A 27,720-nucleotide genomic window follows, 5' to 3' on the forward strand; every position below is an offset into this window, starting at 1 on the left:
AAACTGTTCATCTTATACCATACGCTTATCTAAGCAGGAGAGCATAAATCCTCTGCTATAATCCTGTATGTCCCATTACAACTTGTGATGACTTTGTACCTTACACACTTAAGTACACAAACCACGTACCTGAAAAGACATTGCAAAGTTTACCATTCATAGGAAAAACCTTTGTCTACAGCTATTAGAAGGTCATACCTGAAACAGATACCATTGGCTGTTCTTCATCAGAAACTGCATGTGGCTTTGTTAAAGGCAATAAAAAGGGAACAAGCTTGGCCCTTTAAAGAGAACTATAAAAATAAGTATCTTGGCTCTTAATTTTAAAACACTGTTGATAAGAAAACAAACTGGCAGCACTTTGGGAGCACCAAAAGCAAGAAAAACCTGACTAGAAGAAAGAAACAATGCACAGATTGCTAATACAGAAAGCATTAGTCCGTCTTCACTGTGCATTCACTTTCAGCCTGTAAAGATTATCTTAGAGGTCACCTTCACAAAAGGTCCCAGGGACCAGCCCCAGTTGCAAGTGCAATTACTAAGATAATGAAGTAATAATATTTATTTAAATTAGAGCAGGTTATCATTACATAAGAAACCCCTTGATATGTAGGGAAGACAAGTTCCGAAATAATGTATATTCATACTGCGATGAAATACATTTTGTACAATAACATACAAGAAACATAAATGATGATAAACGCAAAACGTTTCAAAGGAAGTTGGTCATTCTCATCTGACCATCGCATGATGAGTAATAGATGAAAGCCTGAGGATTGCTTTTCTTTAAGATGATCAGGATTTGTTCTGAAGTAGCTTTAAAAAAAAAAATTCTATTTCAGGAACTTTCAAATAACCCAGGGCTTTAACTTACTTGACTGAAGAAAACACTTAAAAATCACAAAGGACCAGGAACCATATTATTTGCGCTATGTTAGCAGTCACTGAACTTGAATCCTCGACTCCTAGAAGGCACTAAAAATAGGACTCAACACAATTCAGGGAAGGGTGTAAACTATAGTGTCTTCCTTAAAGCAATAGTTCCATTTAGCTGAACGTAAAGATTTTTATTCCCACATAAGTAATTAACGTTATATTAAAGCGAAAAACAAAAGCATGGGGCACAAAATTCTGCTCCACTATCTTTTGTTTATACCCCTTTACTTTCCTCAACCTCCGAAAGTGGGCCAATTAACTCAATTACCTAATTTCTGTACTGTTTACAGATAAATGCATTTAAGGTTTTGCAGTTGTCTTCATGCAATAAAGTCAAATTGTGAAAATATTTCAATTAACCTATACAAACTCTTGCCTTAACTAAAATTTGATTTTGATAGTACCATCTCAAAAACTTAATTTAATAAATTACCACACGGTGGGGAAAATTAGCAACAGCCTAGAAGCTTTCTCCTGTGGACAGTAACTTCAAATTCAATCAATACGCACTGTCCATCACACCACTGGTACCTGGCACACTGATCACTGATCTGAAAGTAAAGCACTGTCCCCCCTCTTTCCAAAAAGCACCAAGGTACATCAAAAGTCCAAGTTTGGATCACAGCCCAGCCCAAACAGCTGTGTCAGCACAACTATGACAGCAATCTGCAGGATACTGAGGGGAGTATCTTCAACTCACACTACTACTGGAAACAACTAACTTCAGTTGCTTTCTCAACTGACATATGGTTAATCCATGTGTGAACACATGGCTATAGGAAATAAACCAGATTTGCCTAAACAACATTTGCCTTTTGAAGTTTGCCTCCAGTATTGGTACTGTTGTGGATAGACACCTAATAGCAGAATGAAAAAATGAGCCAAAGCTGTTGCTGTTACTCCACCCAGCTACCAGGACCACTCTCCCATGAAGGTTTGCAGCCTAGTGTATTCAAATAAACCAAAGTCAGACCAGGTTACCTTAATCAGCTGCACTGAAAATTGCATTGACTCAGGAGCCGATTCATAAACTGGTCCAACATCCTTGTCTCAGAGTGAAAGACTGGGGACAGCACCAGCATCAACCATTTACCATTAATGCACTGCCATGTGCCTCTCAAGACTCCCAATAAGGTGACTATACACATTATAAACCTTGTACCACCACAGCTAATGCTCAAGACAACAGCAGAGACGGCCATCACAGGCATTGGAGAAACTGATCATCATATGATGCTGTATGGCTCCCCTACAGCAAGCAACAGTGCATCTGCCTTGCTGTGCTGTATCTATTCAGCAATTATAGAGAGAAGTTCAGTTTTCCAAAGCTATTAAACCAACATTACCAAATCTCCCAAACTTCCCACCCCCTTTTTTAAAAGCATTCCCTATTATTTGCTCTTGTGCCATATGCATTTCAGGGTATTTAAACTTTTCCAAGATCAGGGGCAACGCTACCTGCTTGCAAAAACATGTAAAATGGAAACGGTTGTGAGGAAGAGCCTCATTCCTTGGAATGTCACGATGCATGAGGCCACCACTGGGCTCAAGAGGCCATATTAGTCACGGAAAACAACGTAACAACCTGTCACCCCAGTGGTTAATTGGTAAAAATACACTGTCATTGTAATGGCATCAACGCTTCCACAACTGAACAGAGCAGCGACAGTGTGGCAACAAATCTGATATGTGACTATCAACCTTCACACTACCATATGACAGAGAAAGTTGTAGGTGATTTTTTTTTTAACACAAATGGGAAATCATAACAATGTGCCCTCTAAACAGTCCATTGGTTGATTGGCCCACTTTATTTATGCATTGTTTTTCAGTGGGCGTGCAATCAAACATAAATACAAGAGCACACACACATACTTTTCTTTTCAATCACCTCTAGCTGATGCTGGAATCCCATTCTCAGTGCGAGCACCAGCAATGCCTCAAGTGTCTCATACATACAGCTAAATTGCCAGCTCCTAAATTTCTGCCAGGCCAGACTGCCAGTTCCACCCTAATGTCTTCAAGTAGCTAAGCCTCTAACCCAGCCACGTGAGCCCAAACATCAATGTCAAGTCCTTCTGCTTCTCTGAACCACGCAAGTGGTTCAAAAGGCTTTTACAGGCTGAATCCCCAACACCACAACCACTGCCTATTCCATATACGTGTCCAGTTCCATGTAGTCTCTCCACAAAAACTGGAGCTTGTATGTCTTCTGCAGACAAAGCCACCACAGCCTCCCACTCCTCCCTTACAGACAGGGCCCTCCAGGTCCCCCACTGGCTCACCCGAAGAGTCACGCTTGTAGTCAAGCTTAGACACCAGCCACAACAGACATATCTTTTTCTTGCTGCCTGCAGTTCAAGCCTCAGTTTCTCTGTTGATTCCTCTGCAAGTTTCCATAAGCTGAACCCAGTTCCCCCATTTTCTGCACATTTACCTCCGCCAGGACTTCATCGCTAAGTCACACAGGTGGACACCCAGCCCTCCCTCCTCTGCAGGCCACCTTTGCTTTTAAATCCCACGTAACTCTCCACTCCCTGCACACAGGCACATGCCCAACCTCTCACCCCAGGCCGAGCTCCGCCACGCTCCCGAGTGGATCCCCCAGACCTCCTGTGACACGGCCACAAAACCCCACCCGCCCCCAGCCCCACATCGCCTCCACCCTCCTCTACACCAAAACCCCAACGCGGACGCCCCCGTCGCCTGCCCTGACAGGCCGAGCCCCCGCCTCAGCTCCCCCGCAGCTCACAGCCTTCCCCGCCAGCACCCTCCCGCCCCGCTCCCCTCCACACCGCCCCTCGGGCCCCGACCCTCGCCCCGGCCGCCCCCCCAAACCCCCCAGGCCCCTCCGCCACGGCACAGCCGCCGGGCAGAAGCCCCGCCGCGGCCCCCCCGAGCTGCCCCCGCCCCACGGAAGGATACTGTCCCAACTCCAGTAAACGCCTCCGCCCGGCCCGCCGGCCACCTCCGCCATCTTGAAACAACCGCCACTCCCAGCGTGCCCCCCGCCGCCCCCCGCCGCTCGCCGCCCATTGGCTTCGCCCTGTCGCCGCCGGGGGCCGCCGGGCGCTGCCGGCGCGCGGGGCAGAGGGGCATGCTGGGAGCCGTAGTCCTCCGAGCGCGGGCTGACGGGGGTCCGCCTCCCGCGGAACTACCGCTCCCGTCGGGCCGCCACAGGCGTCCCGCCCGCCACGGGCCGGCCGAGGCGTCCGCCGGCAGAACTACCGCTCCCAGCGCGCCTCGCGGCGCAGCCGCGGCTACAGGGTGGGCGGAAGGACAAAAGGGGTTACTCACACGCGCACGCCCCCGTCGGTCGCGACTGTGTACCGGGGCGTTGACGGTGAGGGGAGCCGGGCAGGGGCCTGCGGAGGATGGAGGAGAAGCCCTCCACCAGCATCAAGCCCCACCTGGATAAGCTCACCCTGGGGGTCACACGGATACTGGGTGAGTAGCGGTGTGGAAGAGCCCCTTGGGCCTGGGGTAGGCCGGGGGCATCGGGGGGGCGGGGCGGGTGGTCACTCGCTTGTTATGGAAACCTCCCGGGGGGGGAAGGCGCCTCCCTCCGCGCTCAGCCTCGGGGTCCCGGGGCGGCCCTGCGAGGCCCCGGCCCCTGCCATGGCCCCGAGGTCCCCGCCCCGAGGCGCTTGCAGCAGCGCTGGGGCCGGGCCGGGCAGGGCCCGGCTGTGGCCGCCCGTGCCAGCCCTGCAGCCGAGCGCCGCTGGGCAGCCCCTGGTGCCGCCTGCAGCGTTGGGGAGCGCGGAGCTGCGGGCTGAACCCAGGTCACAGCGTCTGAGTGTCAAGGCCCCCGAGTGTCTGGGGTCACATCGCTGTGCTGCTTCTACACGCACACACACCCCCCCACACACACCCCAAACCCAGTTTCTAGCGTTTGAATCAACGGCAGAAATCCTGACTCTCTCAGCTTAAGAGAGCCCTACAGTTTCAAAAAAAATCAAAGAAAGAGAAAGTGGTGTTTTATTCAAAATCGTGCATAATTTTTAGCTTCTGTTGTAACATAGGGTCAGCAGGTAGCCTGCCCGATGGGAGGAGTCCAGTGTTGTGCAGTGTTCTGGCAGAAGACCGGTCTGTGAATCAGCTCAGGATCAGCTCCCCGTAAATAGTCACCCTGCAGCTTGTTCCCACACCTTGGGACTTGTGGATACACAAGATGCCCTGCTTGCCATCTCCGTCTTTTGCTCAGATCTTGAGCCTTGCATCCCTGCAGCTCCTTTTGGAGTTCAGCAGGAGTGCAAGGCATTCAACATGTAACAGTAAGGCTTCTCAGACAAAACTTTGCTCATGGCAGTAGAATCACAAGAACTGGTGAAAGTATTTGCATGTCTAAAGGACTGTAGCATCAGACAGAATCACAGAATGTTAGGGATTGGAAGGGACCTCGAAAGATCATCTAGTCCAATCCCCCTGCCGGAGCAGGATTACCTAGACCATATCACACAGGAACGCGTCCAGGCAGGTTTTGAATGTCTCCAGAGAAGGAGACTCCACAGCCTCTCTGGGCAGCCTGTGCCAGTGTTCGGTTACCTTCACTGTAAAGACCTTTCATCTATCAGCAGCTTGGGGCACAGAACTGTCAAATTTGTATGGTTGGAAAACAATACATCTATCCCAAGCCTTGCGTACAACAACATTACAAATTGGAGTTCCAGAAGTTCTTCCTATGAATTTTTAAAGCCAAAAGTGACCACTGTAGTTATCCAGATGCTGTATTGCAGGACAGTGAGTTTCATCTGGTAAACTAAGTGTATCACTAATTGCACATGTTTTTAGATGTCTGCTCAGACAGACGAGATTGAAAGATCAGGGCAAAATTCTAGCTGTGGGCTTCAGTGAGGACAGGATTTCATCCTCAATCTCAGTTCAGCATTTTCTTACTGACTTATTATCGGACTTCTTGGGGACTTTTTTGGTTTGATTTTTTTTTTGTTGTTTTCCAGTTGTGAGGTCAGGATAACACTATCATTCTACTCTGCGAGAGCATTAAAAAGGTGAAACTACTCACGATCAACCATCGTGGCAAATGCTTCTTTGAAGTAGCTCTTTGTAAAAAGTTACTAGCCCTGCCCGCATTTTCACCACCTAGGCTCAGATGTATGAGATCTGCATGGTGTTAACTATGTCCCAAAGTCATGTTGCCATATAAACTGTTTTGGGTAGGTGTGTTATTTACACCAGCAAGACATGGTAGTGCAGGTTTGGCTCTGAAAGTCTGTTTCCTGGTTTGTGTTTGTTGTTTTTTTTTTGTTTTCTGTCCGTATCTCTGACGACTTGTATTGTCCAATATAAGCAATGTGCACCCAAGTTCATCGCTGTGATGTTTTACTCTGGTTCTTTTCTCCGTGTCTCCATTCCTTCTGGGAATTTTGCACGTTTCTTCCCAGTGAAGTAGTCCAAAGCATGTAAATTGTGCCACCATATTAATTAGAATTGCTGAACTAGTTGGGAAACATTACCAATCTGTTCAGTGATTGTTTCTTTCACATAACAAAGGGTATCTCATTCAGAAAGATGTCTTACTTGGTAGTTTGCAGCACTAGAAACTATCTATCTTATTTAAATCTTCTTTTGGGAAGTCTCATGAAGCCAGTAGATACTTTTCTGCCTACCATAACAGAAAAGCAGTAATAGGCTTTTAAGTCTGTTGAGTTCTGAACATTTTTTTCAGGAGGTAGAAATGGTCATGTAATGAAATTCAACATACTCCTTTTAAGCAAGAAAATCTTGCACGTACAGTAAATGGGAGCTTGAGGCCCAATTTTCCAATACCTTTATGAAGAAATGTTCGTGGCACCATTTCAAAAAACTTCCTTTAAACAAAGTCTATATATGGGAGTGGGAGTGGGGAGGAGGGGGAGTGTTTTGGTTTTTTTAACTTGTAGTCTCTGTGTCAGTCCCTACAAGGTGGGAGATTTCTCGCAAGGATTATGGAGGTTATAATTTGAGGGAAAAAAAAAAGAGGCATCTTTCCCATTGCCAGTATGATTCATTTTGCTAAAGTTCCATGACAAATAGCAAATTCCAGAAAGGTGGATTGGTCACAGCTAAATCTGAATGGGAGGTGTTAGCTGTTCTGGACTGCCCAGAGCAGGACCGTACTTGACTATTTACAGTCTTTATTAGATAAGAATGTAACTATTCAGACATTTTAAAAAGATGCTGCGAGTTTACCCAGCTTACAGGCAGTATTAGCGGTACCGTAAGGACTGATAATGCTGTGATTCCCTGCTTCAGCTTTGTGTCAGACCATTGCATCGACTCTTTCTTATTAATACTGCAAAGCGTTTTTGAAAGCTTCCAGATGAAATGTCCTAAAAATAGGACAGTTTACTATGATCTTGATTCAGAATAGTTAATAGGGAGGACTCTCCTGAACTAGTTAAGCTTTATCCTATATCTTTTGTCTAACCTAGGTGGCTTCTTTATTTCCTCCATCTGGAAGAAAAAGCAACCCATGGCAGGCGACTTCTTCTCTCCATTAATGTTTAGTGGAGCTCCCATCCGTACCTACGCACATCTGTTAAATGTGGTCTTCAGTTTACCCACAGGATATTTTTAATACAACATTCAGGCTTTTAAGACGGAATTTCTCTTTCTTTTGATCTTGGATTTGGTTCAGACCTCTTTAGAAGCTGCAGTTCTCTTGTTCCTAGATATCTTATTTGACTGATACAATATTTAATCTTCCATCATCCCAGCAAAGCCATTGTGCATGATGAATTAAACATCCCTGCTGTTTTCTTTGATCACAGAAATAACAATTACTCTGTTATTATAATCTCTTAACTTGTCATAAGGCTTGCATAGCTTAGATGGAAAAGACTGGTTAGATCATTGATTGCACACACTTCTTTAGAAGCAGAATACATATGGACAGCTTATATATGAGCAAAAGACAGATCCCCCTGCCTTGCATCCACCTATTTGAAGTAAAACTTGGCAAAGCATCAGTCTTCTGTATGGAGACCCAGACTGGCCAGAAAGATTACCTAGGTGACCTACTATGATTTTATTTTTTTTCTTTTCTCTATCTTTAAATTGGAGTTTGGTTTTCTGGTGCTCTGTTTTGTCTTTTTAAATTATCTGACAATGTAACAATGAATACTTCCAATTAAAGTGAAGTTTAGACTTCCTGAAACTGAGTGCTGCTCTTCTGCCACCAGAACAGACAAGACAACGCCACTGCTAGAGTTAAAAGCCCAGTGCTGGAGATAAAAACCAAACCAAAGCTCTCTGGTGCCTGCCTTTCCTGTCTAGTGCACTGTGTATGTTTTACCGGAAAGCAATTACAATATGTGTGACTGCTTTGGGAGCCAATACTTTCACAACAGAGCCAGTCTTGAAAGCCCTGCATAGTGATCACTTCTACTCCACAGCCCTGTGTGCTGGACTTGCAATTCCCACAACAACAAGTCAGTAGTCTTTCTGGACCTGATCCAAAGTGAATGAAGTAAGTGGGAACTATTTCAGTTGGCTGTAGATAAAGTAAAACATTATAAAATAGTAAGTACAAGGGAGACTGTTCTGCTGTCACACACCTGCAAGGATAGCACCATGTAGATTAGTATCTTGCATTTATATGGTATTCTTTCCCATAAAATACTCAGATGATTTTTATAAATTATGAGCTCAGTGCTCGCAATAAATTTGCATGTGTCCAGCTGGGATTCCAGGGAACTGATGTTTGCTCATGCAGGTCCCTTCAGTAGGATCAGATTCTGCATCTGTTCAAACCCACTGAATCCAGCACCGAAGTGTGCCTGTCTTTGTGGAATACATTTCTTAGCAATTCACAGCAACACTGAGCAACATCTTGTGTCACCCTGAGAATATCCTACCCGACTGAAACCATGGGGCATGCTTACAAAGAACGGTGCATCTCTCTTTTAGAGTTTGCCCAGGAACCCATGGTTGATTTTTCTATGAATCCTCTGCAAAAAATCACACCTTGAATACAAAATGTGTGTGTGTATGTATACCTATAAAAAACATCAAAGGATGGCATCATGTGGAGCACTAGGCATGCACATGCCAAGACATGCTGAGTACAGTTACACACAAAAAAGAAAGCGACTGCTCAGTCACCAGCACAATGCTTGCAGTCGTTAATGCCTTTTCCCCAGCTGTCAGTCAGGTTAACTTGCAAAATTGTCTGGCTCACAGTGCTTGGTTTCACCCTTCACCCATGCCAGCTGCAAACATGTTCCTTTTTTCCTTTTAGAGACTTCTCCAGGAGTTGCTGAGGTGACGTTTGTGGAAAAGGAGCCAGCTGAACGCCACGCAATCATTTCATGGGAGCAAGTGAGTATTTTCTTGATAATACTTCAGTGAGGTCAGTCTGAATGTGCAGCAGCCCATGGAGAATGTCAAATGCAATGGCTACCTTGTGTTTGTTTGTGAGACAGCCTGCTACCAAGTTTGATGCACTGTGGAGCCTAAACAGATTTTTTTTTTAAAATCGGGTATTACTCTGTGTTTTAGGCTATCACACGCACCTGATCTGCTAGAGAAACTTCATCAGTGTGAGTATATTCAGAATGACAACTCTAAGAAGAAATCACATAACCGTAGTAGACAGCAACAGTGGTGACTCAGTGGAGAACAAAAATTATTCTGACTCATGTCTGAAACCATTTTCCAACTCCCTTTGAGACAAAATGAAGAAGCTCTTTATTATTTATGGCCATTAAAGGTAAAGGCCTCAAGCTGGAAAATACCACTGACTCATCCAGTTAGTTCCAGTTATCTATTTCTCTTCTCAGTCTCAGCTATTCACTTCCATTTCTCATAGCCCCTCCTTCCATCTCCTCTTTGTCTAACTGACCCAATCTTTTGGCCAAGCCATGTCCCATTGCCTGTTCTGGAAGACTGTGAAGGACACATGCTGCCTTCACTCCACATTAGCTGACCTCACTGCATCAGAGTGTGTGACCAGAGGGCTCCTGAATACTGTCGTGTGACTCTGGTGGGCAGAGATGGCATTTTTGATGCCCTTTTTGAATATACATGTGTTTATCAATCCCATGACCGTGGGGGAATAACTGCTTTCTAGGTATTGCTCATATGTAGGGAAGGGACAGTAGAAGCTGACTGGCCTTTGAGAAGCAACATGGCAGAGGGTGGGGTTGAGTGAACCATCCTCCCTCTGCTCCGACCCTGGCTATGCCCTAACGCACACACTCCCAGAGACTGCACTTGTTACCACTACGTAAAATAATTTCCCCTTTGATGACACCTTGCCATTTACAGTTTTTCCTAAACAGCAAGGAAAAATCTTGCACTAGTTTTGGTAATGTCCTAGCCCAATTAGTGATATTTATCAAGAATTTAGAAATCCAGGTCAGAATGTGATGCAAACCTGCGTTATTTACTGAAACTTGTACAGTAGCCAGCAGCTGTGGTCAGGCAGAAAGGTCCGGTTTTTCAGGTTTGTGTGAAGTGATTCCTGATTTCCTGTAGCTGTTGTTCAGGTGTCGGATTAACTGTGCTGGAAAGTCTGAGGCACCCTGACTGCGAGCCAGCTCAGCTCTGGGAGCTGCAAAGGGACATTGGCTCGTTCTTCTGTTGAGAGGAGGCGACTGCTCCTCCTAACACGGTATTGCTCTGGTTGTTAGGTGCTGATACTCCTCCGAACTAAACTGGGTTTGTTTCAAAATTGAGCTATTCTTATAAAGCCAAACTTTGAAATGCTGTAGCCAAAGTGCTTCACTCCAAAGATGTCAAAACAAAAACTTCAGCTTTCCCCACCCCCCTGTAGTGATGAACTAGGTTAATTGTAGGTAAAAATTAAGTAGATGATACAGTTGAGCTGGACTGCTAATGGTGAAGGACTTCACTGTCTATTTCTTTGCTTTTGTTCCCAGTTGCATTGACAAAACCTGAAGTCTCTCTCAAATTAAAAGATAACTTTTTTTTACTTTTTTTCTTGAGCTTTGGGGATGAAGTCTGATATCTAACACAGTCCATACAATTTCAGTATGTCCTGCAGTGATGATTAAGTGCAAAGCGCTCAGCACCTCACAAGGCCCTTCCAGGATGAACCTGAACATCACTTTTCCTCAAACCCATCCTGCTTGAATTTGACAAGTTTATGTGTACCCAGTGTTCACTTTTATCACTGTTTTTTCTCATAGCCACTAGGTGGCAACACTTATGCACATAATCATTTCTCCATAGTTGAGATTTTTAACAAGGTCTAGTCACAGTCTTTATTTTTAACTCCCCTCTACGTGTTTGGATAGGAAAGAATTTGCAGGGATTTTTATGTGATGTAGGGAAAAATGGTCAACCTATTTCCAAAATTACACTCTTCCCCCTACTCTTCGCCTGCCCGCCCCCCCCCCCCCCCCAAAAAAAACCTCTCTTTTCATTGAGACTCATCAAATAAAAGCTCTGTTTTTAAGGTTTGAGGGGGTTTTTTACTTTTTTTTCAAGAAGTGATTTTTCCAGTCCCATTTTGGTTTTGTGAAGGAAAGGTATTTCTGCTGAGAGAAAATCTATGGTGTTCAGAAACTCTTAAATGAAAATCAACTTTTTTTAATTACGAAAGATAAAACTTATATTCTAATAATGCTGGCAATATGCATTTTTTTTCCTTGTCTCAATCAGCTATGTTTGTTAAATTGGGCTGTGCTCAGTTTGTGCTAGTATTTAACTGGATACAACAGTGGAAGTTTAGATCAGCTTGTTGAATGCCTGTCAGCTGCTGTGAGACTCTGCCGGGAAAGGTGAGTTTCATGACAGGATACAGTGCAGTAGGATGGCAGGAGAACAGAAGAGATTTTTTTCAAGGCTTTCCGTAGAGGCAGACAGGCAAGAAGAGCTGCTAAGTCTTACACTTTGGGAAACCAAACCTGAAATCAATCATCTTGAATGTTATTGGAAATCATTATGCCCACAAAAATATTTAAGGTCTGTGATTGCCAAGTGTTTACGTGGGTAACATTGCTTCCCCAAAACTTTCAAGCATTTCAAAGTATTTTAATAAAAACAGATAATTTTTTTCACCTTTCCTGATATTTAGACCTACCAAGATGTTATCTTTCCTCCAAGAAATTGAGACAAGCAATAGAAGAGGAGAGGGAGGAGAGACAGTTACCAGATCACTGGAACACCAGCACTAATAACTGTATATCGTCCTATGAATCTGTTCCCACTCCTAAAATAAGGCTGGCAACTGCTCTGCTCCCCTCCACATGCAGTTTTTTAAAATAGGTGTTATACTAAATTATTGCTAGGAGTCACTCTGGTGTCTGCAGTGACAATGTCTACCCACATTTTGGTTTTGCCTCAACCAGAAGAGAAATAAGTCACTCACATCATTGTTTTGGTTTTCAAAGAATATAAAATTGCATTCTGTTAGGGGGAGTTGGAGGTCCCAGAGCTCAGCACTCAGCAGGCCAAGCAAAACAAAGAGGATCATTTTGCCTGTTCCTCTAATTGCCTTGTTAGCAGTGTCTGATCTGGCGCTAGCTGGCTGTAAGCAATCCCTGCCCATCACGCTGCTGGAGCATTGACGTTCTACAACTCTGCACGGGAAATTTGTTGTTTCTCCTTATGGACTTTGTCTACAAAGATTTCTTTTTCTGTAATAAAACCATAAAAAAACCCTCAAGCAGTCTGGTGCTTTCCTGTTGTGGACTGTCTTAGGCTGCCAGACAATTTAGAAACTCTGTCTGCATGTAAATCTCAGTGGGGACTGTGGTGGTCGTTCCTGGCTATTCTAGAAGTCTTCCTCCTTGCTTCTACCGTATCTGTTTTTGACTCAAAAGTATGCATGCAGGCGTGTGCATCCACAAGGGTCCTTCTTGCCATCCTCCTTGTAGTGTCCTCCCTCAGCATTAGGTGAGCCTGCCATCCCTGATCCTCAGGAGCACAGGATCTGCCCATCTTGAACATGCCTTGTGGCCCTGACTGTGGGAGAGGCGGGGAAGTGGATCCAGCAGAAACAGTGCGTGAGGAAAGGTATATTTCTTCAAGCTGCATAACAGGGGAGAGGCTGGAGGACTTCTGGGAGGTGGATAGTGTTTCTGACACAGTGTTCCCCTCCTGTGGGGCCTTATAATACACTGATTAAAAAATTGGCTACACAACACCATCCTTGAGAGAATTGCCAAATCCTGTTCTCTGCCGTGCGGGACAGGTCTACCCAAGCGCCGTGCATTTCAGGGCAGAAAATCCAAGCAAGGTGATCTCCTGGGAGCCCCTCCACCCAGATCAGATTTAGAAAAGGTGCAACAAGAATGTCTCAGTATGTTACATAAATTAACATCTTCTGCATCCACTGGCAGCTAGGGCAGACCAGCTGTGAAACTGCATGACGTTAGGGAGAAAGGTGGCTGCTGATGTGCTCTGCTACGTGGAATCCCTGAGAAGTGACGTAAATCCCTTCCTTCTCTCCCCAGAAGTTGGATAAAACTCATTCATTTCTTTAGAGAATTATATCTAGAGTGATATGTTTTGATTGCTGTCCAGTTCTTTAGGATATTTGCTTGGGAGGCATTTTTTCAACAGTGCTCTCAGTGAATTGCCATATGTCAGTGTTTTAGCTCTGGATCTGATGCCAATCAGGTCTTGGCAGCAAAACTACCCTGGTTCTAATATTCTTCTCTATCCTCAATGGACTGTGCTTTCTTGGGAGACTATTTGGGCACATTATGGACAATAAACAAAAGAAATAGACCTCACACACCATATTGGGCACTTGGGATATTTTGTTTTATGAGCTGATGAGTGTAACCAGATGACTAGAGTGAAAACAGCTGCTTGCCAGGGCTGTGGTTAAGCCACTTCTGGCACATTACTAGGAATATTGTGTTTTATGGGGCTGGAGATCACAACCCTGGAAACTGTCAGCTGAGCACGAGGAGTACAGAGCTTGAGAAGCCATTTTTAATATATAGTAGTGGCTTGTTTCTCTTACTCTGCTGTCAGAAGACCACTGTTTTATCGTCATAGGGTTGTGTGGCTGAGCATGATATGACAGATCAATCAATCCTTTCCGTCAGATGGGAGAGATGGATATCAGTGAAGCTTTCTATATAGAGGTCTTTTGCTATAGACCCCAGATGTGCTCTGGTACAGCATTTTCCACCCATGTATTTTGCACCGTCATTTGCAAAGTCATGCAAAGGAGCATGGTTAGGAGAATCCTAAAATAAAGTGAGGAGGGCAGCCATTTGGAGAAACATGCACATGTTAATCCTTCCATACAGAAAAGGAGGATTCAGAGTAGAAGGCCTATCCAGATGTGATCTTTCCCTTGTCTTAATCAGCTATGTTTGTTGAATTGGGCTGTGCCCGGTTTGTAGTAGTATTTAACTGGGTACTATGGTGGAAGTTTTAAAATCTTATGTTTTGTCGTCCCAATGGATCTGGTTCGTATGCTTAGAGGAGAACACCCACTGAAGTCAAGAGAGCTGTTCTCGTATGTTCCCTACTGCTGGGGTAGATTAATTAAAATTGGGGGGTTTGAAATGGACTGAAAGTGCTATGTAAACATTTGTACTCTTCTGAGGCTTTGTAGCAGGTCTGTCCTGTTTTCTTTCTTCATAATTTTAAACCTAGTCACTGTGCTTACAGCTACAGCTTGAAATTGGAAATGGTGAAAGTGAAGCATGAAATTATAAATATTTAGGACTGAGAAGAACCCACAGAAGAAGGTGTGTTTGTTTAAGGCATTTGAAGAACTTCAGATATGTCCATGTGGTCTAGTAATCTCCTGAAACTTACCACCAGGGCCTCAGCCATCAGCAGGCTCTTATCAAAGGACAATAAATTCTTCTCTAAACAAAGTTTCTACAGTATCAGATTCTCTGCTTAAGTACGTGTTGCCTCTGCAGATTTTCCCTACCTGGGTTAGGAAAGCACTGTGCTAGCGACCAGGCTGGTGATGGGGCTAGTAGAGTGACCTGCCCTATTGCAAGCTGCAAAGCCATTAATATCTGGATCTCATCAGTAGCAGTCTGTCGGCATAAATGGATATGCTTAGAAAGTAAGATAACACGCAGGAGTGAAGGTTGTGGGTGGGTTAGAAGGTCCTGCACAGCATATACACCACCGTTAAGGGGACAGCGACTGTGACAACTCAAAGAAAGTGACTGTGAATAAGGCTTTAACAGGCAGAAGGGCTGCCCTGGTCCTAGGGGAGGAAGGGGGTGTGGACAGGAGGAGGCCAGTGACTTGCCTGGCTTGTGCCAGGCAGCGATGACCAGAGGACAGCATTGCAGCTGTATGCACAGCTGGCAGGTAGCTCCTGATGGATAGGTGTATTGAGGCAACATCAGAGCAGATAACTGGATATGCACAAGTTGCAGACATGGGAAAGAATCTGATCAGCATCTCTTGAGATGTTACAAATTCATGTCCCAAGTGAAGCAGAGCTACATGAACTGCATGTGCGTGTTTCCTTTCCTTAGCTACTGGTTACCAGAATATTCTTCCTTTATATTATGAGACTTTGGATGTTAAATTTTCTAGTAGCTCTAGGGAAGTAGTCCCAGCAGAGGCACAATATTGGAGAACTATTAACATCTGACTCCTCTGCTTCTCCAAAGCAATTCTGTAACTGCTTCAAAACCCACCCAGGCCTCGGAGGCCAGGCTGTGAATACCCAGCTGAATAACATCTTGATCTGTGGCAGGGTAAGCCTATACGAGGGACAGCACTACTGACCTATAAATGTTCTTAAAGTTTGTAATTCTGTCTTTTCTTGCCTTGAGTGTCAAACTCACTGCACAAAGAGCAGGCCATGACCAACAGCACGTCTTTAAAACTGGCTAAATGAAAGAAACACACCTCTTTTAGAAAAGGCTGAAAGTCCTGTCACAAAAGTACTTTGAATTATCAGACATGCTATGTTGCAAATCCCACATTATTTGCCCATTTTCCCTGTAAAATGTACCTCCCGGAGTCCTGTGATTATAAACAGGTCTCAGATCAACATTCTAAAGAAGAAGTTGTCTGTCCTTCTGGTTTAATGACAAAGCTTGACCCTCGAGGGACTTATTTGTGTCTTTGTTCCTGACCAGATTTAAAAGCCCATGGGACTGAAAAGGGAGAATGACCACAACTTGTAACTTGGAGGTTCAGACTACAATTAGGAAAACTGTTTCGCAAGGAGGGTGGTGCAGCCCTTGGACAAGTCAACACAGAGATTGTGGAACCTGCATCATCAGAGACTATCCTGAGTTTTGGGGTCTGATTCTTTTGGAGTCTTGAGTTTGACAATACTTTATATGCGAACTCACATCAGTCTTTCTGAATCTGTTTTTTCTCTAAAACAATTACACATAAAACAACAGATAACTCCTGTAGTCACGCATGTTGCTTGTCTTCTTAAAAGTGGCAGGCTTCTATACTGTTTCATTTTGTGTTGTTGACACATCAGCAGGAACGAAGGGTTACTGGTCTGCAGCCAGGCCTGTCACAAGGAGCAGTGCCTGCAGTCGGGCTTCTTGTTGTGAGGATTAAGCCTTTATCCTCCTTCATATTTGTTGCTTAGCTGAAGAGTCTAAGTTAAGAAAGTCTCCTTCCACAACCAAGATAGGTACAGGAGAATGCTCCTGGTTCTTAGAAGCACTCTCACCAGCTCACTGGACTTGCTACTTTCACTGTTGGCTCAAAAGGAAGCAGCCTCAGGAGCCCCAGCCAAGCGCTGAAGTTTGGTGGGATGAAGCCAGACCAGGAGGTTTGTGAGACAGACTCTGTGTGTGTTTGCACACATACTGTTTGTAAGTGAAACATCAAACCTGCTGGATTGTGTGCAACTATTGAGTTGATGCTTCTCTCACCTACTTGGAACTGAAATCCCTCAGAAGAAGAGAGTCCTTGTGCTAATATTACACGTTTTAGTGGAACGGGTAGGTTTAGTCTGGTTTCACTTACAGCAAAACTCTGCTCCGGTAAGTCATGTATACATAAAACCCAACTGTTCTTATATATGTGACCTTGGAATGGCTGTTTGTTAGTGTCAAAGGATGATCTGTCATCTCAGTTGGGGAACAATCTTGTAATAATCTTGTCATGACTGACTGCTCATTATGAAATTTTCCCAAGTCATTTTTGTTAATACAGTAGCACAGACCCAAGAAATATGCAGTTTTCTCTCAAGGTTTAGGATGAGATATCTGAGCTGATTTGAGTCATCTTGGAGTTGGGCAAAACATTTGGTGGCAAATATTTCTGTACCAATATTCAGTTGTTCTTTGTGTTTGAGGCACGTTCTGCATTTTCCCATAACACTTTGATTGTGATTTGCAGAAAAACTCCTGCATATTACCAGAGGATTTAAAGAACTTCTATCTGATGACCGATGGCTTCCAGATGACCTGGAGTGTGAAGACCGATGGTGAGTCTATGTATTCCTTTCCACCAATACCCTCATTCATTGCAGCCAGTCTTTCCTTTGCAGAATCTCTTTAATTTCAAACTTTCTTTCTTCACAGTCAGTACACATCTGTCAGCATCCTGCATTAGTCTGAGCAAAAGCACATGCACCAAGTCATTTTGAATTAAAAATTTGCACCATTGCTTAACTTGCAAAAAAATGAAATATTTTGTTTCTGCTAGGCAGCTTGATCAGTGACTACAGAAAACTGACCTCTGAATTAATGAGTGCAGTTCTGCATGGGATCGTGGACTGTTTTAGAGATGTCCTGATGAGGAAAAAAATATGACTGCACATCAGAGGTCCCTTCTGGATGCAACAGGGCAAAGCCTGTTGCTTGCATATGCTGGACTTCCACAGAAGAGACGTCTACACTGAACACTGGCTAGAAACCAAACAGGTCCTCATGATATAAATACCATTCTCTAATGCACTGGCCATCTGTTGACACTCAGATTTAGGTTTGTACCTAAATTTCGTACCTAGACTCCCTCTGTAGTTCTTGGAGAGAGAAAAAGTTCTAGCACATTATCCTACCATAAAGCAATAGGAGGAGTCACCCTCTGATAGTGCCTCTTTCTCATTAAGAAGTATATGAACGTGCAGGAGCCTGATTCTGCTTTCCACCAGCTATAAAGTCCATTCATTGGAGTTATTTCTCCAACGGTGAAATGAGTCAGTGGTGGAAGTGAGAACAGGACCAAGCTTTATTGTCCATCCATGTTTGGCAAGAATCAGGCAGTTCGTTCACTCTGCACTGGAGCCCTGCAACTATTATCCTGGCTCTCGTTGCCTTCAAGTGAGGTTGGCAAATTGGGCACTTCTGGAGATGGCTGTCAAATACAGGGTTTTCCTCAGGAATTGGAATTTCATTTGAGAGACAGTTGACATCTGGGCTCTAGCACCTGCACTGAGTCCCATCATGTTTCAAGTGGGATTTAGTGTGTTGTGACCTCTGAAGAGTCTTATTTTCAGGGCATGAGTGCACAGAGACCAAGGCAGCTCACATAACTGGCTTGTTTGTGCAAACATCCAGTAGTGCCTTCTGAGGCCCTTCACACTGGCACGTGGCTGAACTGGGTGCTTGTTGACTTGATGTCTGATAACAGTATTAGTCATCAGAAGGAGAGAAAAGTGACAAGTCCTCAAGCATTCATTCAGGAACACCCACATGTTGACACACTGATAAAATCCTTTGTTGTAGAGGGAACCAAGAGGATGCACCCTGAGCAGGTGCATGGAGTGGAAGAGGAGGAGCTGCCCAATAAGCTGTGTATGGGTGGGATGGTTTCTGGTAGGAAGGACAGCAGCAGGGAAAAAGGGTTTTGAGGAGGCGGCTGTAGCTAGCCAGGATTTTGAATAGCCAGTTTCACAGGACTGGGCTAATAGCTGCATCACAGGCTTAGTCAGCAGTGTAGTTCTCATACCTGCAGAGCTCTGAGATGGTGTCGCATCACCTGTAAGTGTGGTTCTGTGTTTGAAAAAGCCTAATTTTTGCTCCTGTGGAGCCTGACCTGGTTAAGTGTGCAGGCCTGCTGGGTATACCCATCTCTTCTCCCTCTCTGTGTTTTAGAAGAGTTTGAGTTGATGTGTGGAGGAAAAGAAGTACCTCCTATGCTTTCCTGATGTGGGATGTGATTCCTAATCAGTTTTATTGCAGATACCCCAATGCCCCTGGGCTCCATGGTGATTAATAGTGTCTCGAAGCTATGTCGGCTTGGGGGTTCCTCTATGTACACTCTGCCTAATGCACCAACTCTCGCTGACCTGGAAGATGACACAGATGAGGAAGGTAAGCTCCTGTTAACAGGCTAGAAAATGTGCTCTGTGTCATCCCTTTTGCTCTGTTAGGGTAATGTTAGGATATAGCACATGGATATAGCAACAGAAAAGGTCACTCCAAGTAGATGGGGTTTTCTTTGTCTCCTGGTCTGGATCTACCATATGTCCTATTGGTCTCCTATAGCCCTGACAGGTAGATCTGTATGCTGTGAATCTCATGCGGATTGTTAATGTTGCCAGTCACTAGTATTGTTTGCATCCTGTTTTAACAGCCTGGCATCCCTCCTGTTCTGCCTTTTCCCTATTTAAATTTTTAACGGAGGCTTCCTCCAGTGATTCAGCTTCTAAAGTCTTTGTGTGCTTATGGTGTTACATGAACAACAGATAACGGGTTTTGTCTTGGTAGTGAAAAGACAGCTGGATATGCTCTTTGGCATTGGAAAAGAAACTCTTTTATGTGTAACTGTGAGGAGGCACTGGAAAATGTGTGTTTCCAGACTGCCTAAAAATGCTGGGCATCCTTCAGTTTGGAGAGAAAAGGAAGAAAAAAAAAAAGCCCACTCCTTTTCTCTGGGCTCTTACAGTTCACCAAGACTGGAAGAATTAAGAAGATAAGAACAGAGCCAGGTGTCGTGCTGCTTCCTTAAAAATTGCTCTTTGATTTCAGTCTTATCTCTGAATCTCTATAGCTCTCGTAGCTTCTAAATGTGGCTGAAAGCTTCTTTTTGCACATTCCAGCTTGGCTGCAGTCCTGGTCTTCTAGCCATTGTAATGAAATGGGCCAAATTCTGCTTCCATTTAGCCACTCAAACCTCCACAGATGCACTTATAAGGTACACTGAGAAGAAGTCACATCCCCACAAGAGTTCTCATCCTGACTTTCATGGAAAATTCTTTGAAGAGTACAGCTCTTATGTCCCCCTTCTTCCCCAGCAGCTTTAGAATTTAATATTATATTCTGCAAAAAACATGCAACTACATGATCCCAAAATGGTCCTGTGGAAATGCTCTATGGTGGTTGTGGGTCACAAGTTGAATATGAGTCAGAACGTGTGGCTGTTGAGGACATTGATGTCACACTGGAATGTATGAAGAAGTGTATATGTCTCCAAGTTCATCAAACTCTTCTGTAAAGAGAAAAAGAATAAACTGTTCTCCCTGTCCTCCTTAGAAAAAAGGAAAGTAGGGGAAAAAAAAAGGATGGTGGATAGAACAGAAGTAATGGGCTTCAGCTGCAGCAAGGAAGATTCAGGATCCACATGAGGAAAACTTCTAAGTGGTAACGATAGATTTGGGTTGACTGCCTAGAGATTGTGGCATCTCCAACGTTGGAGGTCTTTAAGAAAAGATTAGACAAACACCTCTCAGGAGTGACACCTGTAAAGCTGATCCTGCTTTATGCCAGTGAAAGACTAGAAGGCAGCTCGATGTCTGTTTTCAGCCATCTGATTTTGACTCTGTGGTTTGTTTTCCAACTGGAGATTAAAATTTTTCTTTTTTTTTGTTTTTAAACACCAGGAACTTAATCCTTTCCAAGAAGAATAAATATAACAGTTTGATTTAGTTCTTCCTCAGCTGATTTATTAATAAGTATCAAATAGAATGACTCTTTGCAGCTGAGTCACAGTGAGTTTTCCAAACATATTTAATTAAGATTTTTTTCTGTTTTCAGGTAGTGGAGACAAACCAGAGAAGCCACACTTTGATTCTCGTAGTCTTATCTTTGAATTAGACCCATGCAATGGGAATGGGAAGGTTTGTCTTGTTTATAAGCACACTAAACCAGGTAAGACTGAAAAGAGCAAAGTTACACATCTCTTGTTGTGGTTTGCATCTGGAGGCCACATGTGTAGAATCATCTTACATTTCTGATCTTCTTTGCAATTTGTAGATGAACGTTTACTGGGATGTCCTGTGTCCACTGAAGTCAGGGGCTAAACCTTACAGAGACTTAACTACAGCTAACATTTTCCCTCCTTTTAGTGTTGGAGTCTGAGTTATCACTTACAATTTCTGCATGCACAGAAACAGGAAAGCATTCACATATGACCTACAGATACTCCTGTTGAAATAATACGGAGAGCTAGAGCTCAGCCATTAACATATCTCTGGATACTTGCATGTCTTGGAACAATTCCCTTATGTTTTGATGAGAAAGGCTGTAATTCTTCTTAGAAGCAAACGGTAGATGGCATAAAGGGTTCTTAGCTGATTGAGACAGACTTAGACTGTTTCTTCCACCTTGTGCATGGATGCAGAGCCTCCAGATGCTAAGTCAAAATCTGGCAGGAAAGGTTGAGTGAAAGATGTGAGCTGAGCTGTTTCTTCTGACAGATACACAGAAAAATGTTGTCAGCGATTAGTGAAACACCCGAGTCACCTGTGAAGTAGTTGTCATCTGGCACAATGCACAGGTCACTAGGTGTATGTGTATATGTGTATGTTCACTGTGTGGGGGTGTGCAATTATGATATACCCGTTCTTAAGAAAACTCTTTGGTGTTTATCTTGTGTCTTTCGTTGGACATAACTACAACTCCCAAGGCAAAAACTTCTTACTTGTCCTCTTGCCTTCCAGTGTTAGTGATTTCAGCACATGCAGTGGATAACCTGGGCAAGGGGAGGAAGCATTGTTTACAGGCGTTGATGTCAACACAGGGGGCAGTGACTTTAATTGGCAATGTTCAGCATCTCAATTTCCCACATAAAATCACTTCTTCTTATGCTACAAAGGGTGTCACCACCAGAGAAATATTTGATCGCTGTGAAAAGATTTTGCAAAATGTGTTTTTGTTGGCAGCACACACTCTCGTGACATCCAGACTCTGGACTCTTCAGTAGTCCAGATGACTGCCAATTGAGTTAGTTGCTTTTTACTTTGTGGGGCAGATAAATGTTTGCTATAATTGTACTTTGAACTTATACTACAAAGTTGCTGATGTCCAAGCATGTTGCATGTAGCGATCAGTCCCAGGTTAAGAAGGAATAGCATTGCATCCATTTTACAGTGGGGAAAGTGAGTGTAATGGCTATTGCATGAGTATTTTTAGTAAGGCTGGGAACAGAACCAAGTCCTTTTCAGTTCCCATGTCTAACCATTAAACTACCTTGCCTCTGGATAATCATCTATGTTACTCAGGGATGCTGAATTTTATAAGCTGCAGCCTTTCTGGTAAGTATGTTGTGTCTCCCATCTGACAGTGGCCAGGGGTTGATCTTATCACTGCAAAGCAACGGTGTAATTTGTGTTTGTTTTTTTCTAGTTGTCTCCCCAGACACAGAGATATGGTTCCTGGACAGAGCTCTCTATTGGCATTTCCTCACCAAAACCTTCACAGCCTACTACCGCCTGCTCATTACCCACCTGGGTCTCCCACAGTGGCAGTATGCCTTTACCAGCTATGGGGTCAGCCCCCAGGCCAAGGTAGGACAGCAGGATCCAGCTCGTCGCTATTTTGCATAAGTATAGACTGGAAAAGCATCTTCCCACCTTTTGACAAGCAGGCTGTAGGCTCAAGGGGGCCTCCCTAGTGAGCCATGGAAGGGGCCATGAGTCTTTCCCCTGTAGCATGTTAACAGTCATTTGTTTATGTTAGTGAATTCACTAACATTATGTTATCCCTGCTTTTCTCACCCAAGTTGGGCTCTACCTTTGACCTCTGACAACAGGTGGTGGAGCCCCAATTGTTTCTTTGCTCTCTTGACTCTGAAGCCAACCTCCACTTCCATGACTGCTAGCAAGTGAGGAGGTGTAAAGCTCTTAATCCCCACAGCTATGTGAGATTTGTCTAGATCAGTTTTCTGGGCGTAGCACCAAGCAAGAACCTACTGCTCTCTGGATGGAGAGGAAAGTTCAGGTATATATTAGACAGAAGCCCAGAAGAAGACTGAGCTTGGGCCTTGCCAAGAATATCAATTTGTTTGCATCCTCCTCAGTCTTGAAGGAATGCCTTGGTAAAAATGATGCCCAAAAAGCAACAATTTAAATGCCAGCAGTCCTAGAAGTAGTTACAGGAGAGCTCCAGGTACAGCCTCGTGACCCTTCAGCCCCTTATTATTATTAAAATTGCCGTTCTGCTCTGCCAGAACCCTGCTGTTAGAGGCTCCTGCCATTCCTCTGTGCTTGGCTGGGCCTTCAGCCCTAACCCTGCTTCCACCTGGTAGATCTGACAATACTACCAAACACAGCACATAAGCCTGTGCAATGTCTGTGCATGTTGGCAAGGCCTGGTGGGTCTCAATGAGTGTCCTGCATTTCACCCAGATATAACAGCTGTCTTATCAGCATAAAATTCCTTGGTCCTGCCTCAGCCCTGTGCATACATCAAAACTACTCACTAAAATCACTGCTGACTTCCCATCTATCAACGGCTGTAGAATTTGATTCTTTGTATTTCTGGTGTCTTCCCTGTTATACTGTGCACTACTGTATCAGTCAAGGCTGTGTACGTGGTACTGTAGCACATGCCTCTGCTCTGGCTTTCTCTAACTTTCCTGCTAGAATATTTTACTATGTTCAGTATATTCACAAACCTTAGTGAAATCATTCATGTATTCCCTAATCATTTGCAGCCTCTGTTAGTTAAAATCCTCCTAGTATGTTAACCATTATCATTTTTAAAGGTCTTCAAGGCTGGTATATTAAAACTGTTTTCTAGTGAGCAGTACATTAATAGATTGCCATCTACATTTCGGTATTGATCCTTTCTTTCTCTTGTTCAACACTTTGCTGAGGATGGTTTCAGTGGGATTTGTGATACCATAACCCCTACAGTTTTATTTCCTGACCGCTTCAATGGAAAACTCACCCCAAGAGATGAGAACAGCAGGACATAACATTGTGGCATCTGGGAATGAAAAAAAATATCACTGTGGGCACTTGTGGATGTGAAATCAGGCCAAAGAGAAACAAACACAAAATTATTCATGTAAAGAGTTAAAAAACCTGCATTATTGTATGTGTGAAAAGAGGGAGGGAGGCTATATTTTGAGAAGTTCAACTAGTTTGGTTCCAATTTATAAGCACTTTTAAATTCCAAGGGTTTTTAATCTTTGCTGCTTCTCTGAATATAACTAAATGTGGTTTAGTTTCATCCCTTCCGTTTGCTTTTCCTCCTGTGGTTTAAATCAGGAGTTGCTCCTAATAGGAGTTACACTGAAGGAAAGGTAGTGTTAGGTTTGTGTCTGGTTCTCCTCTTCCCTGTCTGGAATGTGGGGCGGTTCCAGGGCTGTAGCTGTAGCTGTGGCTTGAGTATGCTTATCACAAGGCACTCTGCAAAGTCCTGTAAACTGCAAACTGATAAGTGGCATATGATTAAAATCAGGTCTCAGGGGTGAGGGGGAACAGGGTGGAAAAGTCTAATTGCAGTTTGATTTTAACCTCTTCCTTCCCCTCCATCCTGCCTTTCAGCAATGGTTTAATATGTATAAACCCATAACCATCAACACAGCTCTCCTCTCTGAAGAAGCTGATTCCTTTGTGAACAAGCTGGACCCCAATAAGGTATTTAAAAGCAAGAACAAAACTCCAGTGGTCAAAAAGAAACCATCCCCCCAGCCAGCAGGCTCACAAAAGAGTCACACAAGCATGACCTCCTCCAAGACATCCTCACTAGCTGGGAATTCTTCAAGGAAGTGAGACCCCCAGATCTGACCCAGACAGCATTTGCAGTAAGCTTTGATGTTCTCTGATGCAGTCTTATTGGTTCAGACCAAGTTCCTTGTGCATGAATAGATGTGCCCATGGAAAACACATTGCAGTATTTGCATGAAATATAGCCACTATGTGCTTTGACATGGGAGGGATGTAGTTCCTGGAGACTCTGAGAAAAAAACTGGAGACATAGATTTATTCTCTTCGGCTACCTGCAGCATGTACTTTTCAAAGGGCATGAAGAAGCCCTTGATGTCACTGCTCTATAGGGAGGCTTTTGTTCCTGTGCAACTACAGCGGTGAAATCAAAACAAATGTAAGTCACCGTTACTTTAATAGACCCATGCTGAAATACAGCATATGAAGATATTTCTGCCATCTCCTTTGAAAGAAACCTGTCCTGACCTTGCATGCTATGGGAGCAGGCTGGAACCCACCGAACAAAAATAATCTCCTTCAGACAGAATCAAGCTCCACAGTTCCCTGTGCTCCTTCCAACTTCTGCTCTGAGATTCACAGTACAAAGGGACCTGGGGCTTCCATGTCTCTGCATTGGCCTAGCCACTTGCTCTACAGCCCAGACCACTTTTTGGCCTTTGTGCCATATCTTTTCAGATAGTGAGGTCTGTGTGATGTCCTTCCCAATAAGCCTGAAGGCAGCCAGAAGCTGCAAGATCCCTCATTGCCTCTGCTTTCTCATCTTGTGGGAACTGCTGAGCCAAGGTGGGTCAGTGGTGTTGAGTCCCATAAGCCAGGAGGATCCCTTCGTTTGTCACACATTCATTTGCAAAGTTGACCATTCAAACAGCCTGTGTCACTTTTCAATTGGGCAGGATCTGACCAGGGGCCACTGAGATCCTACAGCCTTAGAAGCCCCTGATGCTGTTTTCTATACTGTAAGTTTTCAGGTTAGAACTGCACTTTAACCCATTCACTGCTGGTTTTCAGTTACATCTGATTGTTTCCATTACATTTATGTACCATTAGGTCTTCTTAGATATGCTGGTAGCACCATCTTAGATACACGTGGTAGCAACCCACACATTTTGTGCCTAAGCAGGGAAATCATAGTCACCATCTTCAAATAAGCATTGATTATTTAAACAGCATCATCTTTTTATTTATGAAACAGACACATAATTACACAAGGCAAACCTACCTCACAGGGATGTTGTGAGGCTTTCACAAGTATTTGTATGGCCTTCAGAAAGATGAGCCACTCTGTAAGTGCTTAACAGTATTTTAATAAAGATCTGAATATTTTCCTCCAGAGTGGTATGGTATTTGAAGATGCTTTTGGGAGCACGTGCACAAGGACATACGGTAAGAGCAAGGTGCAGGCTGGATTGTTTGGGGTTTTTTTAAATGCAACGGAGAATCTCTCACTGAGAAGGGTTGGGTTACAATGTCTTTTAGCTGATCCCACCTTGAGCTACTCTGAAGTTCCCAGTTTAGTTCTCATAGACCAGCTGTTCTACTTCCATCCTGCGCTCACTGTTCAAAATCTCTGCAGCCATCAGCCCCAGCTCTGGCATGCGTTGCTGGTTTCCACCACTGCCCAGGGCCCACCCTCAAGTGCAGTTGCTACATTGCCTGCAGCTGCGCTCTGCCACCCCCAAACAAGAGAAAATCCTCTAATGCTCTTCAGCCCTCTTAAGCCAATGTGCATCTTGTGCCAGGTAAAGATCTGCTGTAGCTGCTCTACTAACATAAGGTCGTCTCTAACGAGGAAGCAGAGATGTCAGTACCTACCACCCCACCCCAATCCACCGTAATACATTAGCAACCCTTTTAATAGGAGATGTGAATGATGGTTAAAGCCAGTAAATACCGGTTTCTGGAACTCTGTGCAGCAGTGATGTTCTGTCACGTCCTACCCTTGGAGATCTGTGTTGAGTGTTCATGGTACCCAACCCTGGGACTGCAGTCATGTGCTTAACGTGTGCACCACACTTGCTTAAGCACTTTCTAGAAAAGTTAAGACTGTTGTCACCCAGCCTGGGGACAGGCAGCTTCTGATACTGTTTTACTTTTAATCCAATGATGCCTCAAACTTGTAAGGCTGTTGCAGGCTCATTTCCTTGTTCAGATGGAGGGGGCAGAATTCCTGCAGGAGCATGGCAGCCTCTCCCATGTTTCTTGTGCATCCAGATTGGAGAAAAGGGTGGGGTTTTTTTGTTTAAGTGTTTGTAGACGCTGCCACAGAAGTTTTCTGAATCCTTTCATATGGTGGTAGTTAAAGTATAGCCTGTCAGTAACACACATTTCCATGACACCAATGTGTTTCAGCAGAGCTGTGCCAGGATTCAGGAGACCCTGTAGTGTAGTTCACTAACTTTTTGGTGCTTCCTGAATGTTCAGATCAAAAAGAAAAAAAAACAGAACGAACCAAGCACAAAAAAAAAAAAAAATGTTCAGGTTTCTATTTCAGACTGTCCTTGCTCTTCTCTTGTCTGTGCTCTGCCAAACTAGGTGTTTGTTAGGGTGGCAGCTTAGCAAATGGAAGCAAATCTAGGCCCCTGATCCATCAGTGTAGTATCTACCTCTTACCAAAGGATATTACAGGTCAACATTTCTTTAATTAAGTTAATTATTTCTGCCACTGTGTAGTTCTTCCCTGGTTTTCACTTGTGCTCCCCTGACTAAGTCTTATTTCAGCCTTATTGGATCTTGTGTTTTGATCACTATGAATGTACAGGTATCTGTCTGGAGTCTCGCAGATCTGCTCTGCTTTTCTCCAGAATGTGATGATTATTTTTTTTTGGTAGATTTTTACACATGGAGATTGAATAATTTCTTCAGGTCACAGACAGGTCTAGCCCTGCCCAGGTCTGCCCAGTGTCTCAGAGACCCAGTTTGTCTGGTTAAGCAGAGCAGGTTTATTGAACACTGATTTCTCCACCTACAGTGGAGAAATGGTGTGGTCTAGCAACACCATTGTATAT

At 44.1% G+C, this 27,720-nt stretch overlaps 2 protein-coding genes across 4 annotated transcripts in view; one reads left to right on the top strand and one right to left on the bottom strand.

Moving 5' to 3' along the window:
• Nucleotides 1-3,961, bottom strand: part of KIAA1328 (KIAA1328 ortholog) — a 178,675-nt gene extending 174,714 nt beyond the window's left edge. The window contains exons 1-2 of the mRNA XM_068423024.1: nucleotides 3,862-3,961; nucleotides 199-234 (exon numbers count right to left, since the gene is read on the bottom strand). Of these exons, the coding sequence (XP_068279125.1) occupies nucleotides 199-234; nucleotides 3,862-3,913 (88 nt within the window). The 5' untranslated portion in view covers nucleotides 3,914-3,961. The remainder of the gene's footprint in view (nucleotides 1-198; nucleotides 235-3,861) is intronic.
• Nucleotides 3,962-4,190: 229 nt separating this feature from the next.
• On the top strand, nucleotides 4,191-26,047 carry TPGS2 (tubulin polyglutamylase complex subunit 2). Of its 3 annotated transcripts, none has more exons than XM_068422733.1 (7): nucleotides 4,191-4,383; nucleotides 9,176-9,255; nucleotides 17,215-17,302; nucleotides 19,002-19,133; nucleotides 20,796-20,909; nucleotides 22,386-22,546; nucleotides 24,533-26,047. In XM_068422733.1, the coding sequence occupies exons 1-7, from the start codon at nucleotides 4,311-4,313 to the stop codon at nucleotides 24,758-24,760; spliced, it is 876 nt and encodes a 291-aa protein (XP_068278834.1). In that variant the 5' UTR covers nucleotides 4,191-4,310; the 3' UTR covers nucleotides 24,761-26,047. The 3 variants fall into 3 exon arrangements, with proteins under 3 accessions (XP_068278834.1, XP_068278835.1, XP_068278836.1); XM_068422735.1 differs by having other exon boundaries at nucleotides 4,369-4,383; nucleotides 18,991-19,133; XM_068422734.1 differs by lacking the exon at nucleotides 20,796-20,909.
• The last annotated feature ends 1,673 nt before the right edge of the window (nucleotides 26,048-27,720 follow it).

Source organism: Nyctibius grandis, chromosome Z (assembly GCF_013368605.1).
Source record: "Nyctibius grandis isolate bNycGra1 chromosome Z, bNycGra1.pri, whole genome shotgun sequence".
Classification (NCBI taxonomy): Eukaryota; Metazoa; Chordata; class Aves; order Nyctibiiformes; family Nyctibiidae; genus Nyctibius; species Nyctibius grandis.